The sequence below is a fragment of the Mauremys reevesii genome, linkage group 1, assembly GCF_016161935.1.
Source record: "Mauremys reevesii isolate NIE-2019 linkage group 1, ASM1616193v1, whole genome shotgun sequence".
Classification (NCBI taxonomy): Eukaryota; Metazoa; Chordata; order Testudines; family Geoemydidae; genus Mauremys; species Mauremys reevesii.
Window position 1 is genome coordinate 235,954,702 of NC_052623.1, and position 20,105 is coordinate 235,974,806.

At 40.3% G+C, this 20,105-nt stretch overlaps 1 protein-coding gene across 7 annotated transcripts in view; it reads right to left on the reverse strand.

The window, feature by feature from the left end:
- Positions 1-1,229: 1,229 nt before the first annotated feature.
- The window catches only part of ARHGAP8 (Rho GTPase activating protein 8), a 107,247-nt gene continuing 88,371 nt past the window's right edge, over positions 1,230-20,105 (reverse strand). For all 7 annotated transcript variants that reach the window (XM_039541728.1, XM_039541743.1, XM_039541761.1 and 4 more), the window contains 4 exons: positions 11,202-11,279; positions 10,409-10,537; positions 6,426-6,529; positions 1,230-3,095 (listed from right to left, as the gene is read on the reverse strand). In XM_039541728.1, coding sequence (XP_039397662.1) covers positions 2,898-3,095; positions 6,426-6,529; positions 10,409-10,537; positions 11,202-11,279 — 509 coding nt within the window. In that variant the 3' untranslated portion in view covers positions 1,230-2,897. The remainder of the gene's footprint in view (positions 3,096-6,425; positions 6,530-10,408; positions 10,538-11,201; positions 11,280-20,105) is intronic.

Here is a 20,105-nt window from a genome sequence, read left to right on the forward strand (position 1 = left end):
TTCTGTTCTTAAAAATGAAACAATCTTGGAATCAGAAACTCCATTCTGTACTTCAGTCGGTAAATGACAGAAGCCAGCGATCTCTGAAAAATGGTCATTCACAAAGACTAGAAGGAAAAACTGCAGTTTGGTATGTGACAAATAAATAAAACAGATCCAATCTTTAAATCTCTCTCGGTGCCTACAAGCAGATAAAGTAGCTAAAGCCATGCACACTGCAGGTACTTTTACTTGTTGCTAGGCACCAGCCACTGATTCACACAGTAAGAGATCAGTTTCTGAGCCACACAGTCAAAGATCAGCCAAATGATGTAGCATATACCAAATCCACCTTTGTAAGAGGCAGTGGACCTCTGGGGAACAGAAAACTAATGCAAGGAATCAGGAAAAAAAACTTTCCTCTACGGTGAATTACTGCTGAGTTAGCAATCTATTCTGGCTAGGGCTCTGCTTTCACTATGCTGTAACTGATACTGGGATACTTCTGCCACCGTTTTCTAGTGCTGTACAAAAAGATAGCCAGAGAATGTGGTGAAATCCTAGCTCCACTGAAGTCAATGGCAGAACTCCCATTGTTTTCAGCAGAGTCAGGATTTCACCCCAAGGTGTTTCGGTACAGTATTTTGCATAAACTCCCTCTATACTCAAATCACTGATCAGTGCAACATTCCCCAGCGTCTGAAAACCATTAGTACTGTACTGAAAGAGCCATTTGGCTCAGCTGGATTTTGGAAATATCTGCATTTTGTATTTCTATAGTAATTCTCAGCCAGTAATCTCAAAGCACTCAAAGTAGGTGTTATTTTCTTCTTTTGCTCAAGGAGAAATGGAGACATAGAAAGGTGAAATAACTGCCACTGGATAGCTCTCTCACTCTGGGCAAGTGATGCTACTAGAAAGTAGGTTTTCTAATTCCCAGTTTCATGCATTGGCCTGTAGGCCAAGTTCCTCTGATATAAATGTTTGGTGCCAATTCACAGAATAGTATCTTCAAATCATTGTACTTTCTGCACAGGAATTTGTTTGTCTTAATTTATTATATAAAACAGAGACTGAAGACATTTCCTCCTTTGCAACTGCATTTTCCTGAAAGTGCAACAACATAAAATTCATAAACTCATCTTAATTATTCTCTTTATACTGGGCAACATTTTATACTTAAGTAGCAAAGACATGCCAAATTGGCCACTTGATACTAATAAAGAACAGACACTTAACCATAGATATTTAAAGCCAAAATTTTGTTTTTAATTGAAACACTTGATGAATTAAGAGAAAATTACATCACGATTTAAATTTTAAAAGGATGTCACATACAGTTACAGCTTGTTCTATAGCTTTTTGATTATTTACATTGCATTAATTTCCTTTTATAGACTTATGCTGCAGATGACATCTACTGGGCAAACATAGGACTGACATGGTGTGATGGGTACTCTCTCCTATGTGCTCTAAATTGCCAAAAGGAATAAATCACTATGTGCTCTCTCCAACAAGGATTTGGAAGCCTGCATCTGTTAGACAGGCAGATACTTAGTCGCTGTCAAGATGAGAGACGAGAAGCACAATCCCTCAATTAGCTAGAACTGCTGGAAGGGAAAGGGTTCCTTTGTTTTTGAAGGTGAAGGGATAACCAAACTGGTCTCCATGGATCACTGTCTCTACTATATCCTGAATGGGATGTCTGCTTCAGCAGCTTTGTATGGGAGCAGGAGAAGCAGACGTTGGGGAAAATACTGCTTATTTTGGTCAAAACTAGTTCAGTCCCTTTTGCTGTTACAATGATAACCTCCCTATCCTGTTCCACTAATGATCAGTAGCAGACATCGAGGGAGCAGAACTTTAAGTGGTATTCAAATACAAGTATCTAGAGAGAAAACACAGAAACTTACATTACTATGGCTAATTATTCCCACTGGGATTAATGTCATCGCACCGATAACATACATTAGATAAAAGTGCCATCAGGAGTATTTTCCAGAGTTCAAGGTGGGTTAAGATTTTCTTTCTTTCTCTCTCTCTTTTTTTTTGGGGGTGCGTGTGTGTGTGTGTGTGACTGATTTTAGGAGCAGATTTCTAACAACTCAAAAAACTTCAAGAGCATACAGCAAATAATGAAAACATTCAATGCATTTTTCAAACAATGATTTCTCACATTCTGTATTAACTATATACTGATACAGAGATTCTTTAAAGATAAAAACACAAATGACTCGATTTTTAAAAGCTCAAGAGTGCTTGTGTAATTTTCCACTTAGTTTGCATGTGCAACTACAATGGTTGGACAGGCATACCAGATATTTAAAAGCACAGAGACAGATGTATGCATAATCTAACTGACACAGGCAAATACTTTGGTTTTCAAGGTAATTGCACATAAACGCAGACACAAATGCACACACTTTTGTGTGTGTGGGAATGAGTGCCTGAAATTCTGAAAAATTAATCCATAATTTGTATATATTTGAAGATTTCAAAAGAAACTTTTTCCAGATGGTCCAGAAGTTAGCATCACCCTAGAAAAAAATGTCACATAGTAGGGAACTTCCAGATGCTTAAATGAATGACAGTCTTATCTACTGTTATGAATTTTTAAACTAACAAATATTTAACAATTGCTAAAGATTATGAAAAGAGGAAAGTTTATGCCACTTTGACCTGAAGGTTTGTGAATGTTTATATATACACACCCACATACAAAGAGTATTGGTAAGCATATTTCCCCTAACATCTTTGATATCTGGAAAATCATGGTGATGCAAAAGAGAGAAAAGGATTTTGCTCTGTATATGAAATATATTTGTTTCTGTAAAATCCTGTGTATAGTGAATTCTCATAGGTTTATATGTGGAGATTTTTGCTAAGGTAGGCATATTCCTTTTCCCTTTTTGTGAACATTAAGGTAAGATCTCACCAGGTACTGTTCGTGAACTGAAGATCTTAGAGTAGAAATCTATCAGTAATTCAGTGAAGAGATTTAGAGGATTCAAAGCACTCAGGGACGAAGCTCCTTTAGGCGGCCAGATTAAATTCAACCCAAAGACACATGCCAGGTTGGATCCAGTCATTTTGTTATAAATACTCTCCTGGGATACCTGGAAAAGAACATACATACCACTGAAAGTGACAAACACAAGCAATATGAAGGGCCAAATCCCACATGGAGCTGCCTGGAGTGAATATTCTATAACCACAGGGGCCTAAATGGATCCTGAAAGGTCAGCCCACTTGAGCACATAATAGCGATGCTATTGCCCAGCCCAGGCCCTGCCCCAAGGCTGAGTCCACAGCTCTGGGCCATCCAGGTGCTAGGGAATGGCATTTGGGAGTCACTAAAAAAGCAGAGTGCTTCCCCAATCCCATGATAGGAAGCTGATTGACAGCTAGTGGCATAGGTAGGCCATGCAGCCATAAATCAGGTTTTACTGGTTGATGACTTGGAGAATATGGGTTCTATTGGACCAAAGATCACAACAGTCCTCCTATTGTAACTTGAGGGGAAACAAGGCAGTGACACCACTCCCAATCTCCCTCCAAAATCTAATCTTTCTTGGTTAGAAGGTAAGGACACCCTCTCATGAACAGGTAGCAGTAAGCCTGGGGGTTACTGCAGCTCTGAGACCCAGCTGCCAGGAGTGAGAAAGACCAGGATTCATGGAGGGCAGCTTGGCACGTGCATAAGTTCTAAGGATCCTCCACCTGAGAAACCAGATATTGATCCCATACACAACCTAGTTTTCCTCCCTTGAGTTGACATGGCTATAGCACTCTGGGGTGTGAAAAATGAACATCCCTGAGCGTCATAGCTCCGCTGACCTGACTCTTGGTGTAGATGCAGCTAGGTTGACAGAAGAATGCTTCCATCAACCTAGCTACTGTCACTCAGGGAGTTGGAGTTCTTAAAGTGATGGAAAAACCTCTTCTGTCACTGTAGTCTGCATCTATATTACAGAGTAACAGTGGCATAGCCATGGCATTGTAGCTATGCTGCTATAGTGCCCATATTGCAGACATGGACTCAGTATTGATCTGTCCAGTGAAGAACCTGCATACTCAGCAATCAGGGGCTTATGTGCCCCATACCACCACATAAACAGAACTCAAGATTTAGCCTCAAACTGAATAACTGCAAACGGATCCTGCATGCCATGCCGTAAAGAGGAAAAGAACCCATTTCCTGACAAACAAATTGAACTATGTATTAACTAACAAGGTGGTGGTGTACATTTTTTGCCTTATTTTTATAACTGGAGCCCAAAAAAGTGCTTCTGCAAAATAAATTGCATACATATAAGCATAGTTTTCGGAGCCTACTAAACTCATCTATTCGTGCATAAATCAACTAACTGCACATGCCAATGGAAACTTATACGTACAAAGACTTGTTTGTGCACGCACACACACATTTGATGAACTCAGCTGAGCATCCGTGCATGTAAATCTTTTGTGAGCACCATTTAGGGCCTGAGTCTTGAAGACACGGCTTGTTTTCCCCTTGTTATTTGTATTGTGGTAATGCCTGGATACCTCAACTGGGGGACATACTACAGCTGCTGTACAAACATCCAACATTTTCCACTGCTCAGATCTGCTCTGAGTGGCCAGGTACTGCTGTTACCCAAAATGATCACTTTCTAGCAGCCTGAGATATTCTTGAGTGGGGAATAGACAGTTTGCTCCTTTTTCAGTATGCTGGGCTCATTATGGAAGGACTCATTCACTGATAGTCTAAGGTCAAAGGACTTGGAGCCATTCCCATAACTCAGGTATTTTACTGCTGTTGGAATCACATTGTCTTGTTGTAGTGTCCCTTGGTTACAAGAAGGTGTGTCGTTAAGTAAGGGAGTAGAGACTGCAGAGCAAAGTGTGGGTCTTTTGCTGAGAAGCTTGAAGAAATGTACCATCTTTAAAAACTGTATCTCGTGATTACATTTCATCCCACTTCATAAAATTACCACAAGTACCTCTTGCACTACTCAAGGCTGAGCTTGTGAGGGAATTAAATTGCCTCTTATATGTAAGAAGGGTGATGGTCACAGGTAAAAACTGGGATAACTGGAAGAGACGTGTGTTCAAGTTTGAATTATGGCTGCTTGCATAGCACACCTGATCTATGATGAATAGAAATCTCCAGCTTCCAGGTTGCTTCACATTACCTTGACCTTTATGAATGCAAATACTCCCTCAAACGTGAAAGTTTAAAAGCTACAGATCAGCAAAAATTGCAGATCTGAGTGCTAATATCAACTTGACTCTGTGCTTTACATAACAAGGCACACTCAAAAATAAATGCTATGTTCTGTTGCCCAATTATAGAAAACACTATGTAGTACTTTTGCACACCTCATTAACACCTCAAGTGTTCAGCTCTTAAGAAGTGTGTTGAGATGGTGCATCTATTATTGGAACAAAGGCACTTACACGATTCATAACACTGAGGAGAGATATCAGTTGCTGAAATAATAGCAAATGATGTGAGGATTTTTATAATAGCTTTTGGAGTTCAGTTAAGTAATGATAAATGAACATGTAGGTATGAAAGGCACCCACTAGTCCTGTGTGCATCGGGGTTGTATCAGTGTGTTTCCTTTAATACTGTTTTTTGGTGAGGTTTTGCTTTAAAGAGGCATTAAAATAACTTGTTTCTGAAATGTGGCTCACAAGTACATGGCACACAAGGTCTTCCCCTGAGGATCAATTCCTCAGATGGTATAAATCAGCAAAGTGTCTCAGAATTTAACGGGATTTGTGAGTGCCCAGCACTCTGAAAATCAGGCTGCTTTACGTAGATGCCTCATAAATATGTATGAAGGGGCTTAAATTTAAGCATCGAGGCTTGAAAAAGTTAGCCTAGAGAGATGGCAAATTGGGCAATAGGAAGGGAGATTGCATTGCTGCTACTACCGCTATATTGCTCTTCTGTGGATAAATAGATGACTTTGAACTCCAGGGGCTACTGATCCAACACCTTTCTCTGGCACTAAAGGCTTTACAGGCTTGTTTATTTAATCGCTAGGGGGGAAACATTATTTCCAAGCTTTTTCTAAAAAGTTATTTCACACAAAAAGGGAAAGTAAAATAAATAAAATAATTAAAAGCAATAGAAATGTGGAAGTGTCCCTTTCAAACACATTAGCAAATGTGTGGTTTTAGTTCTATTTACACCGTGGTTTCAATTATTTATTCAGAGTTTTATACTGAAATTATCATTGAGGTCATTATTCAACTCTGACTTTTATTAGAAGAGGAGATGTGCTGCAGCTTGAAGCTGCTGCATTGACAATTAATGCACAACAGCCTTTTGGCATTTCTCCGACTCTTCAATATCTTTTTCTTTTCTTTCTTTTATTTTAAATGTTGAATTTTGCAAAATCAGACTTTAAAAAAAAGTCTGCCAGAATTATGGGAATTTTGCCTATACTCACCATATGAAGGAAGCATATCAAGTATTTCAGAACAACATAATTGTGCTCAGGAAGTCCTTGGATTACTTGTTTACAGCTCGTCACTCGTAAACTGCTTTCCACACCTGTAATATCAAGGTCATATGTAATCTAATCCAATAGGCATAAAAATATAGACAGGGTTGCAATTTTCTTTTTCGGACAATTTACATGCTCAGTGACACCTGCAAAAATCTGGTGAAGTTACTTTGGATTTACGTCTTTGTAAGTGAGAACTGAATTTAGGTTGATCTGTGTACACTACTTCCCTTTGTTGGGATATGTGATGGGGCAGCTGCCCCTCACAGGCAGAAAAGGGGTTAAAAGCAGCCCTAGGGAGGCTGCACTGGAGGCAGCCAATTAGAAAGGGGCTGAAGGGAGCAGCCAATCAGGGCCAGGCAGGCCAATATAAAAAGGGAGCTGCAGGGCAGAGGAGTGCAGTTCTCTGCTGGGAGCCCCAGGAGGAAGGACTGTGTTTCTGGAGGGCTGAGAGAACTGCCAGCACCCTAGACAGAGCAGTGCTGCTAGCAGGGACTGGGGGAGCAAGAGACAGCTCCTGGCTGGCTGCTGGGATTTGCAGGCTGAAGCCCTGAGGCAAGGGCAATAAGGATGCTGGGGCCATGAGGAAGTGGCCAATTTGGTGCAGTAGCCATTACGGAAAGTGGCTGAACAGTGGACTGCAGGGAGGAGCAGTGTGTGGCATGGATGGAGGGCTGTGTTGCTGAAGAGGATGCCAGAGTCCTTGGAGAGACATGGGTCCTGGAGCAGGAGTGATGGTGGTGAAGAACCACCCAAAGAGGGTGCACTAACATACAGAGCTAATTCCCAAGACCACCAGCAGGAGGTGCTGGAATAGTGAGTTACAGGATAATACAGGATAATCCCTTTACAGGATAATAATTAGTGGCATGACTTTGGATTGTGAAAACACTTTCAACTGAGATTTTCAAAGCATCTTCCAAGTATTAATTAAGCCTTGCACCATCCCTGTGAAGTAGCCAAGGATTATTATGCCCATTTTTACAGACAAGAGAACTGAGACACAGAAGTGAAGTTAATAAAAAATTGTGATGTTAGTCATTGATAGTTATGAATAGAATCTAACACACCTGATTCCCAGCCCCTCATATAATTCACTGGATAGCACAGCTCAGAGCCTGAGAATAACCCTCAGACTATTCTCTCTACCAGATGACTGAGCTGAAGCTGTTTCTTTGCTAGAGGGAAATTTCATGGTCCTAAATTTGAATCCCATTACCTCTCTTTATGTACCGGGTACAGCTGCACTATATTTATTCCCTGAATCAACTGTCAATGAGACCCCTGCCACTCAGAATGCTCTCTCCTTACTCATATACCTGCAAACATACCTCTGTTGTGACCCTGCAACAATCCTCCGTGTTCAAGTCCTAGGCAGAGACTGACAAGATGGTGATTTCTATGGATATGCGTTCTCTAGAAACTAGCTTGACATCATTAAACTCATTCTCACTGATAAGCTACATAGGGTTTGAACCCAAGACTCCAAGGGGAAAGTAAATGACACCCTGAACCACTTAGCTAGTCTATTTGACTTCCAATTACATGAACATTAGAATATATTTTAAGGTGTTCTCCAAAAGACCCCCACACAGTAAATTGCATAGAACTCCATGAAAGCTTTAAACAAAATTTAGTTATTAATTTACACTATACCCTGGATTATCACTCACATGAGCAAAGCTAAATACGTGCATAAGTGGCTGCAGGATCAGGAACATGTTCAACTTTTCTTCTTCTTCTTTGTTTTGCAATAATGCCTAGGAGCCACACTTATGGATCAGGACCCCACTGTATTATGCAAACACATAACCAGACAGTCCCTGCCTGAAAGAGCTTACAATCATAGTCACCAGCCGCAACAGAGACAGCCACCGATAACAATTTCAGCTTTCCAACAGCAGAGTCTCTCAGTTATTAGCAGAGTATTAACAATCTGTTCTGGAAGCAGCCAACCCTTAGTTACCCCCACCTCAAAGAGCACCTGGTTAGAACAAACACTCAGTCACAAATTGTGAACGAAAGTTCTGTTGACTCAATGCTTACCAGAATTTAGAACCCACTCAGAATGAAACTAGTGGATAGAAGAATAGGTCTCTCCAAGCAGCGTGTACTAAATGCCAGACATACTGGAATATATTGAGTCACTCTGTCAGCATAAAATATTCTCAATGCCTGGAAAAAGGCCACATGATTGAAGTTTTATTACCAGTAGATTCATGTGATGTCAGCCCTTTAGATAATTAATATATTCCCCTCTCTAAGCTTTAAGTCAATCTGGTTTGTTCCCTAATATTTTATTCCAGAGTAGCAGCTCTACTAAAATTTCAATGAAATATACGTAGGCTGGGCCAAATTCTACTACCACAATTTCATCAGTGCAGATGAAGACCCTGGGGTTGAACTGGTGTAACTGAGTGTGGTCCAATGTTTTGAAGTAATTGAGTAAAGCACGCTGGAAATTTTGCTTAATTCTTGATCAGGCAGGATTGCAGTACAAATAAATGAATAAACCTTGGTTAAAGCGAGAGGCCTATGTGTGGGCCTTTGGGGCTAAATCTTTAAGCTCCTACCTGCTATTGCGACATTACATATCATATAGGGTGCTTCCCTAGGAGTGGAGCTTGCCCTGGTGGCATTGTTCCAAATTCCTCCCTTGCTCAACTTCCTCACTGCACACTGATCCCCATCTGGCTGCCAACTTCCATCCCCAAGGGCAGTTGCACGTTAGCAGTGAAGTGATTTTTATATGGAGCAGTAAATAGTTTCTAAAAGCATTTTGAAAACCTCCAGGATGCAAAGCACCATATAAAAAAACATACAAAAAGAACAGAAACACCTTTGAACAACAGGGTTTAGTATGGGAAAAGGGAATAGAGCAAAGTGGGGGTGGAAGAAAAGGTGCATATTAATATATTGTACTATAAATATATAATAATATGCTGTTTTGTACTTCAACATGGGTCAAGATTTTAAAATATAGAAATCCAAAATTAGACTGCTAAGTCTGTATTTAGGCCCGTGATCTATTTTCAGAAATCCTGAGTTTCAGAAACTCTTATGCACCTGCCAGGCTGGAAGTTGTTAGCTGCTCAGGACTTTTGAAAATCAGGCAGATGCCTAAATATGGACTTGCAGTATAATTTTAGGGTCCTATTTCTGAAAGTCTTGGCCATGGATTTTTACCTCTGTCCTCTATTTGATGGAATGTTATGCTTGCTATCGGATCAGTCTAGTGCAGGGGTCTCAAACTCAATTTACCTTAGGGCCAGTGCCAGTTCTCAAATCCTCCCAGCGGGACAATGTCACTGAAGACGGTGTTCAGAAAAGAAAATGTTTATATTGTATTTTTTTATTTTGAATTTCTTAGAAATAATAAAACTGTCAGACAACTTTATAAAATTCTTTGCCTGCCAGACAGTTTTCAGTGTTTGCCAGGCAACACTTCAGTTCTGTCAGTTTGCTGATGTTTGGCCTCAGTGACTGAGCAGTTGAAACCTTCAGGACTGCAGCAAGATGTGCCTCAGAGAGTTGTGTTCGGTATTTTGACTTGTTTATATTCATTGTGGGAAAAAGTGACACAGCCTCCATGGCTGACTCTGCCCAGCAACTAATGATGCTGCCTCCATGGCTGACTCTGCCTGGCAACTAGTGATGCTATCTCTGTCCCTCTCCCCCAGCCAATGGGAGCTGCAGGGGGCTGCATGCGTCTCTCCTCCGCAGGCCACAGTGGGGAGGTTCTTGGGCTGCAGATGGCCCGCAGGCTGGGACTTTGAGACCCCAGTCTAGTGCCTGCAGCTTATTGGAGATGAACATTCCTATACAAATCCTACTGTGTCATGGGTTAATGACCGAGTCATTATAAATTAGCCAAACCCAGATCAATTACAAATATAAAACTCATGACGTAAGTGATTTATACTCACCAGTGATTCCAAGGATTTGATCGTAGGATTCAAAGGTTAGCAAAGGCTGTGGGAGTTCCCTGAGGAAGGTCTTCAGGATAACAGCAGGAATATGGATATCTCCATAGTCATCAAAATTCACTGGCTTCCCTAGAGGACCAAAAAGGATGATTCCTCAGTTACATATTTCAACATATCTTTTATTATTGTTTAAAAATTGTGTTCCAAACCACAGTTAGAAAAAGAAAACCTCCTTGTTTTCAGCTGCTGCAAAATCTTAACATTGTCATGTTGTACTTTTTAAAATGGAGTTTTAATAATCTAGCTTCAAGAGATTCACCTCAAAAAGACATTTCAGCAAATGAATTCAACACATTTCACAAATTGTTATGTAAAATTATATTTCATTGTCATAACCATGGAAAAACACTAGAGACAAAATGACAAGAAGATACTGCTCTGGATAATTTGTAACTAACTGCAGTAACCTACTGAGCATTGAGGCAATGTAATTGTTTATGAAAAAGTAGACCATTTTTGACTTAAGCCTCATAATTCATTAGCTGCTTCAGATCTTGTAAACTCCAGCTCTGACATCAATTGACGACTCATTATTCAGAAAGCTTTAAATGCCTGTTGTTATCTTTCAGGTTTCTGTATTACTGCTTACACTAATATGACATTTTAGGTTACAAATGGGTTTATGATTAACTAATTACATGAAAGATAGCGATACTGTGTCACCAACAGATACAACATCAATGTGGCCTTTAGAGTGTTATTAATTTAAAGCAACGGGAGGATGGTGACTTACCCTGATTATAGAGTTTATGAACCTCTTTGATAGTTTGTATGCTGGCTGACCTTCTGAACAGGCCTTCTACTCGGAGCCCTGAAAAAATAAAATGAAGGTGCTCTGTGTGAAAGCTGTTGTTCACTGGCTTGTTTTGATGGGTTTAAATCCTATTAGAACAGAGTGAGTGGGTTTGGTGACAGGTACACATGACAGATTCAGAGGCAAGCGTTTTTCAAACACTGCCATTTTGTTGAGTTTAGAGTCCAGCGAGGTTCTTCTGAAGAGGTGCCTGCATTTTGTGATCCATCAAGCCAGGATGTAGAAGCAAACATGCTTTACCCTGTAATAGCAATCTGAGCTCATCCTTCAGCACAGTTTGTGGAAATAACATTTGCTTTTCTCAAGGTTTTATTAAACACTTTGCAATTAACTTTACCCTGAAAGAAAAAAAATTAACAAAAGTGCCCACACGACACAGGAGATTAAGTCCCATTTCAAAGACAGTAGTGCCTAATGGCTTATCTGTACGAACACTTAGTTGGTGGCAAGCTGGGGTGTGAATCTAACCCACACTAGCCTGCCACAGTCTAGCTGTCTGTGTGGACCCTGCTGCCATACATTAAAAGTTCCCTATTGTCCTTCAATCTATTCCTGTTTCAAAGCACGGTAGATAAAAATGCACCACAGAACGTTTAGTGCACAGCAGCAGGGTACACATGGAAGTTAGTGTGCAGCAGGCCAGCGTGGAGTAGATTCACATCCCAGTTTGCCATCAATTAATGTTCAAGTAGACAAGCCCTTAAACTATTAACATCATTGGGATTTAGGCTCCTAAGTCCCTTTTGAAAATGGGACTTTGGTCATATAGGGATTTTGCAAATTTTACCCTAAATTTCCCACAAAGGCATTTACTATCCCAAGAGACAGAGAAAACAATGCAGTGAACGTCCTACATTCAAAGCTTTAGATAAACATTTACGTGAACGATTATGAACCTCTTCAGTTTGCAAAATTTGGGACAAGAACAAGTTATGAGCATTCTGGTACTTTTTGTTTCCAATTTGGCATGAAGTCACTTTTCCCTCTCCCCAACCTGTGCTGCTCCACTCAATCTGCATCTCCTGCAAGGCACAGTATAGAGTCTGACTGAGGGTGCTTCATGCTCTGGAATCACTTTCCCTGCTGGTCCAACAAAACTAAAAGTCTCTTGATCTTCCGAGGCAGGAGGAAAGCTGTTTGCTTGAAGGGACGGCTCCCGTGTGGGAAGTACATAGATTTTTAGGCAATGTCCTGCCAACACATTTGCATGTGCTTAACTTAAAGAATGCAAGTAGCCTCATTGAAATTAGTGGTCATGTGCTTTAAGTTAAGTACACGCAAAAGTGTTTGCGTGAATAGGGCCTTATTTTGGTTTGAGAGTGTTTTAAGTAGAACTAGTTACAACATTTTTGCTGAAATATGCTGTTTCATCAATGCTTCAATGGTTTCCAGAGATGTACTGGTTTCCACAAAACTTTTGATAGGCAGGTTTTTAGATCAGGGAGGGAGAGACTCTCTATCCTGGTAGGTAGGACACTGGCCTGGCATGTGGGAGACTCACGTTAAAGTCCCTGCTTTCTCTCCTACTTCTCTGATGTGTGAGTTCTGAAAAGACAGAGCCACTAGGGGGTATACGGCAGGCAGATATAAGCCTGTGTATGCAGAAAATAAAGTCCATCTTGTATTCACTTCCACCACGGTGTTCTGGGTCTCTGTAAACTCTACCCTCACCCCATTTGTGTGAAAATATTCTAAAGGTTTTATTTTTGCTCTAACGTGAAACTAAATTGTTGTCCTCGGGTCAGCTCTAGTTTTTAGTCAATATGTTGATTATCATAAATTCACTCAAGTTGGTGTGCACTTCATAAAACATAGGTTCATATATTATTTGTAGCCATCTACTGAATGATGTTCATGAGAGAGTGAGTCAATATAATAACAGGATCAAGAATGTCAACTAGTGGTAAAACCTAAATAGAAATAAGTCAACAGAATTTGAATGGACACCCAACTAATGTTCTTGTACATACTGTATATGAACATCTATTAGTAATTTAATTCCCAATTTTGCAAATTTAAATATCTAAATTTAAAGCTAAGCATGGGCATGACTCTTTGCAGGATGTGGGGCTAATACTAAACTTCAGAACATGTGGTCAAGTCTGGAAGAGTTATGAATGACAGTATACCAGAAACCCTACTTACACAGAGGCTAGGAGGGACGATATAGAGTGTGTGTATTAGAGGACCAAATAGCTATCTGAATGCTTGTTTTACTCCCATCCAACCATATTTAAATTGAATAAAGTTATTGCAAGCCACATCAACTGCTCTGTTCAATTTATAGCTCAACCTGTGTGAAACTACAGTTCTGAAAATGGTAGGCAGAATAGGCATTGCCTTTAGCAAACAATCAGTACAATAATTTCCTGAGAATTTGAGAGTTTCACCCTAGCTGACATTGGTGCAGAGAGTATTTTCTAGACAACAAGTTTTCCTTGGGGCGGATTTCATAATTGTTCACTATTTCATTTTAATGAGTTTATTTAACAGTTAATGCCTTTATCTGATGTGGCTCTTCCTCTATAAACGGCTTTGTAATATACATCCACTTTTAACGTGTTGATTCCTTTATCGGGTATGCTTTACAGTGAGCTTCCCTGGGTCTAATTGAATACATTAATCTGAAGTGCAGACAGTAACTGTGCATGCCTAGCACTGAGCCTCATCGTTGTTACAATAATTATACTTAATACCAAACTTTTGCCAGCTAAGTTTCTTAGTGGTCTTATGGGCAAAAGTGACTTTAAGCTTCACCTACAGAAACATGGAATATTGATGTCACCTATGCTGTTTTCAGAGGTAATTTTTCGGGACAAATAAACTGTAAGCAATAAATGGTAATTTGTTTTACCACAAGCACCCCAAGCAGGCAGTTACCAAAAGTAGGTTTCTTCCAGACCCTTTAACACGCCCCCCCCCACCAGTCCACACATACAACTATTTAAATTAACCAGTTTTGATTACCTTTAAGTCAGCACAGCCATCCTTAAAGCAAAACTCCTGCAACTAATTTCTCTTTTCACCTGGGAAGTGAATTGCATGACTCTCTTTTCTTCCAAAACCAGCGATGTTTTTCCTCAGGTGGAAAATGTGACCCTTTTATAAAGCATGGGTCATAACTTTAGCAAAAAGGTGGTAGAGGAAGAGTCATTTTTTTGTAGGAATAAAGACAGCCTTTTTTCTGATTGATTCCTTTTGACCTTTGTGGTGTATAGGAATTGAAAAGTATCCCTTTAAAAAAGTTAGTATTCCTTGTGTGGATCTCACTCTCAGAAGCCATCAAAAATCTTGCCAGAACAGAAATGTACGTGTATATATGTAGCCTTGCATGATGTATATAGTTAGTAAACTTAGCGTTCGGACTCCACTGTACCTGTGTGGGTCCTTCATATTATGTTGTTGTGTTAAGAGTGAGAGACACAACTACCTTTTTGAGTAACTTAGTACAAGTTAGCACCAGGTCTGCAAAGCACGTTAAAAGAATGCTCTTGATTTTGCAGTGGACATATCAGAACCAATAAGAGCACTGGAAGGGCAAAAAAGTAGCTTCAGCAAACACTGTCCCCATTCTGAGGCATTATTGCTTAGAACGCTGCATTTTTTTTTTACTTTTACTTTTTTCCCCTCCATTCAACTATTTTTAGGTCTGCATAAATCAAGGTATAAGATCTGGTTTAACACAACTTTAGGACAATAGTTTAATTCCACTTCTGTAGAGAGAAAGATACTCCCCTTGGCAGAGAAGTTAAACTACTTTGCCATTAATAGCATATTCCAGCCCTACAGTATAAACAGTTTATATAGACCTTGGGTACGTTACACACAAGGTTTACTTTAAATGCTTGCTTATGATTTTGAACTTAGAAACATTCCATTGTAATTCCATGTCATGCACCCATACACCCCACTCCAACTGGCAGACTCTCAGCTGGTGTAAATCGGCTTGGCTTCACTGAGATCAACAGAGCTGTGCTAATTAACAGCACCTGAAAATCTGGCTCAGAAAGTCCAGAATTAAAAATAAAAAAAGTTGGACATTACATAGAATGGCACAGTGTTCTGAACGGGGAAGTGGTTGTATTGTCCTACCATGTGTATTCACTGACAAATAATTGCATAGCTTGGGAACTTCGCTGGTTAAGTATTCAAACTATTTCATAATCATGATTGGAAATAGCTTGATACTCTATACTGCTTCTTAAATAAAAAGGATTTTACTGCCACAGACAGAATTTTACAGTGCAATATCATGGACTCTAATGGCACCATATATAGTTATAGTACATTGTGTTACACTCAGAACTAAAATCATTATACTGCAGATAAAAATATCTTCTAAAACACCTTGTTGTACCATAGGAAGAACACACAGGAATATTTAAGAAGGGTCAAAACTGACTTCTGTGTTACAACTTTGCTGAAAAATTGTTTGCGAGAGAGAAATTAGAAACTCATTAGATTCCTCTTTCAAAATGAGAGCTAATTACTTAAATTCTTACTGCTAAAAGGAGTGATGGGCCTGCAATTATATTAGAAAGCATCACACTGGCTGAAGCACTATACATAAAATGCCCAAACTTTGTTTTAAAAAACTCTCCCAACCACTTAGGGGTAGATTCTGCCCTGCCCTCACACTGGAACACAGTAGGGGTTTGAGGAAATGGCATAAGTAACCTTCCTTCCTCTGTGTGCTGCTTGTGTAAGGCAAATACCTTATACCTTGTGTAATAGCAATACCTGGGCTTTGTTGGTAGCAGGGGCAGCTCTTTCTACTCCACAGGGGTGTACAGTGGCAAGGATACATGGGGAGGAGGTGAGGCCATGAGTCCAGACCCACGCAGACAAGCAGAGAGAGAGCAGTTAGTTATTCTCCACCCAACACAGGGGCGTAGCAGTGGTTGCCTCCACGTGGGGCAGTGCGATTGCTCTGTGCGTAAGTGGCACAATCTAGCCCTTGGATTTTAGAATGAATAGGTTCAAGTTACAGCTGATATCTTTGAGCACAGATTATTTATTATACGTGGGCACCAACAAAACATAAGTGGTTCTTATTACAAGGTTTATTTTTATCTTGAGGTTTCTGCTGACATCTCAACCACACTTGAGATTTATAGTGTCTCAGTGAACCCTGGTAAAAATATAACTTTTGTGAAAAACACAAAAGCCAAGAACCCTGAAATGTATATTTAGCCATTGTCATGCTTGCCCAGTGTTGCATTTTTAATGTTATTTGATATCATACAAACTCGATAGGCAGATTCACTAAGCTGGGGCAGGCCAACAGCTTGATTCAGGACAAGTTTTATTAGACAACGGAAGAGACAATAGGCTCAAAGGAATACAAAATGCTAAAATACTTTCCTGCTTTCTGCCAGCTGGGAAGGGGAGAAGCCCTCACTGGCTACTATACAGGGCATGTCCCAGTTCAATCCCTGGCTTCATGAGCCATGGGAGTAAGGAATACACTGGGTCTCCTTAGATCATTATGGGCATTTAAACATCCTCCACTGGAATCTTCTGAAGAAAGTCCCTGCTTGCAGCTTTCTGTACAGGCCTGCGTTCCTGAAGATGCATGCATCATGCACCTTACCAGATCACCCCATGCTGATGTCTGTGAAACACCCACAGTGATCCACAAGCGCCTGCAATGCCACAGAGCAGTAATCCTTTCTACTGATGTACTCAGTTGCAAGATGGTCTGGCACCAAAATTGGGATATGTGTGCCAGCTATTGCCCCACTGCAGTTATGGTATCCCACTGCTGCAAAGCCATCCACTATTTCACACACATTGCCAAGAGTCACAGTCCTTTGTAGCAGGATGCGATTTAATGGCTCTGCACACTTGAATTAATGCAGACCCAACTGTACACTTCCTGACTCCAAAGTGATTTGCCACCGACTGGTAGCATTTTGCAGTTGCCAGCTTCCACACAGTGATCACCACATTCTTCTCTGCAGAGAAGGCAGCTCTCATTTTCGTGTCCTTGTGCTGCAGTGCTGGGGCGAGCGCTGCACAGTTCCAGGAAGGTGACTTTCTGCATCCAAAAGTTCTGCAGCCACTACTCAACATCTCAGACATGCATAATGACGTGATCCTACTATTCAGTGCTTGTTTCCTGAGCCCAAAAGTGAAAGTGCATGGTGTGCACTGCTCTGTGAATGCCAAAAATAATCTGGTGTTTCTTTTCATGGTACACAGCAGGTCAGGCACTCCTGATTCCTGTTCAGATTGGGAGCTCATGATATACTGCATGACCATCTGTGATGTGTTCATAACAGTGACCACAACAGTAGAGAACAGTGCAGGATCCACCCTTTCAGACAGAGATGGCAGGTGCATAGTAAACAGGGGCTGTTAAAAAATGCTGTGAAATGCAGTCTGAAGCCCACAGAATGATGGGACAGAAAAAACTGCATCATTAAGCCTGCATAGGGTGACCAGACAAAGTGTGAAAAATCGGGACGGGGGTGGGGGGTAATAGGAGCCTATATAAGAAAAAGACCCAAAAATCGGGACTGTCCCTATAAAATCGGGACATCTGGTCACCCTAAGCCTGCACCCATGATGCACCACGATCCACTCTGCTGTTCCACAACTCTTAGCTGTAGAAGGTGATGAGTAGCACAGTGGGATAGCTACCCACAGGGCAGTGCTTTCTCTGTCATTGCTAGAGCACCAACCCTGGACGCACTCTGCCAACGGAAGAAGTGTTGTGTGAACATGCGCAAGCAATGTAAATATACTGTTTTTTCTATCATTGGAGTAACTTGTGTTGACAAAACTCTGTAGTGTAGACAAGGCCTTATGTTATGGACTAACACAACTACTTAATATTTGGAGAAAAAATAATTATGGGATGATTCAAGTAGATCTCAGCCTTGGCTGAGACCAAACCCTTCCCCCCATGAATCTGGGATTGTCTCCTTTATACAGTTTGGATCTTTGATCCTCAGAGACTGAATAGGTGATCAGTCAGATAATGGGTTTCTCCTCCAGATGTAGCTTTGAAAAGCTAGGTCTGGAGATAGGGAATTTGCATCCCCGCCTCCAGGTATTTCCACCACTTAGCTGTATAAGTTCACATTGTTTCGTAGAGTCCTTTGACGCTCATAGCACTTCCCAGAGTTCACACTGCTCAGGTTTCCTACCTAGAGGTGTTGTATACAATTTTGCAGTAATACATAAACATTTGCATTTTTAATACAATGCTTAAACTTAGATGCTTAAACTTAATTCAAGAGTTTGTCCAGTATATTGCAGGAAATTGCCCTATCTCTCACACCTACCTTATAGCAATTTCATCTAGACCACATTTCCCTAATTTGCTTATGACAATGTCATGTGGCAAGGTCAGAAGCATTACTAAAACCAAGATATAGCATGTCTACTGCCCCCCACCCCACCCCCAACACTCTGCACCCACCACTAGGCTAGTAGTCGTCAAAGAAGGAAATTAGGTTGGTTTGGCATGATTTGTCCTTGACAAATCCACGTTGGCTATTCCTTATAACCCTATTATCCTCTAAGTACTTACAAACTGATTGTTTAATAATTTGTTCCAGTATCTTTATATGTATTGAAGTTAGGCTGACTGGTCTGTAATTCCCTGGGTCCTGTTTATTCCCCCTTTTAAAGATATGTTCTATGTTTGCACTTCTATATGTGAAAGAAAGTATAATCAAATACAGTAAAAATCTTAAATGAATCAAGCTATACAGTACCACAGAATCTCTATTGTTAGAAATCCCATGCTTGAATAATAAGAATAGAGCAATAGGAATATAATACCGACCACCTGACCAGGATGGTGATAGTGAAATGCTCAGGGAGATTAGAGAGGCTATAAAAATAGAAAACCCAATTACAGTGGGGGATTTCATCTATCCTCTGGGTACATGTCACTTCAGGACAGGGTGCAGAGAGAAAGTGTCTAGACATTATTAATGTCTGCTTATTGGAACAGATAGCGTTGGAACTCACAAGGGGAAAGGCAATTCTTGATTTAATCCTAAGTGGCGCACAGGAGGTGAATATAGCTGAACCATTCAGTAGTAGTGACCACAGTATAATTAAATTTAATATCTTTGTTGGCGGAGGAGCAATACCAAAGAAGCCCATCACAGTAGCACTTAATTTCAGAAAAGGGAACTACACAAAAATGATGAAAACAGTTAAACTGAAATTAAAAGGAACAGTCACAAGAGTGAAATGCCTGCAAGCTGCATGGAAACTTTTAAAAACACCATAATAGAAGCTCAAATTAAATGTACACCCCAAATTAAACAAAAAAAAAAAAAAGGACCAAAAGAGTGCTTAGTGGCTCAACAACAGAGTAAAAGAGGCAGTTAGAAGCATAAAAATTGGAAGTTGAATCCTACTGAGGTAAATAGAAAGGAATATTAACTCTGGCAAGTCAAGTATAAAAGTATAATTAGGCAGGGTAAAAAGAATTTGAAGAGCAAAAGACAAAAAAAGTTTGCTGTTAGTTTTTGTAAGTATGAAGTATAGGAAGCCTGCCAAACAGTGTGGCCGTTAGATGATCGAGGTGCTAAAGGAGCACTCAAGAAAGAAAAGGCCATTGCAGAGAAGCTAAATGAATTCTTTGCATCTGTCTTCACTGCAGAGGAGAGTCCCACACCTGTGCCATTCTTTTTAGGTGATAAATCTGAGGAATTGTCTCAGATTGATGTATCAATAGAGGAGGTTTTGGAACAAATTGATAAATTAAACAATAACTAGTCGCTAAGACCAGATGGTGGTATTCACCCAAGAGTTCCGAAGTAACTCAAATTGAAATGATAGAACTACTACCTGTGG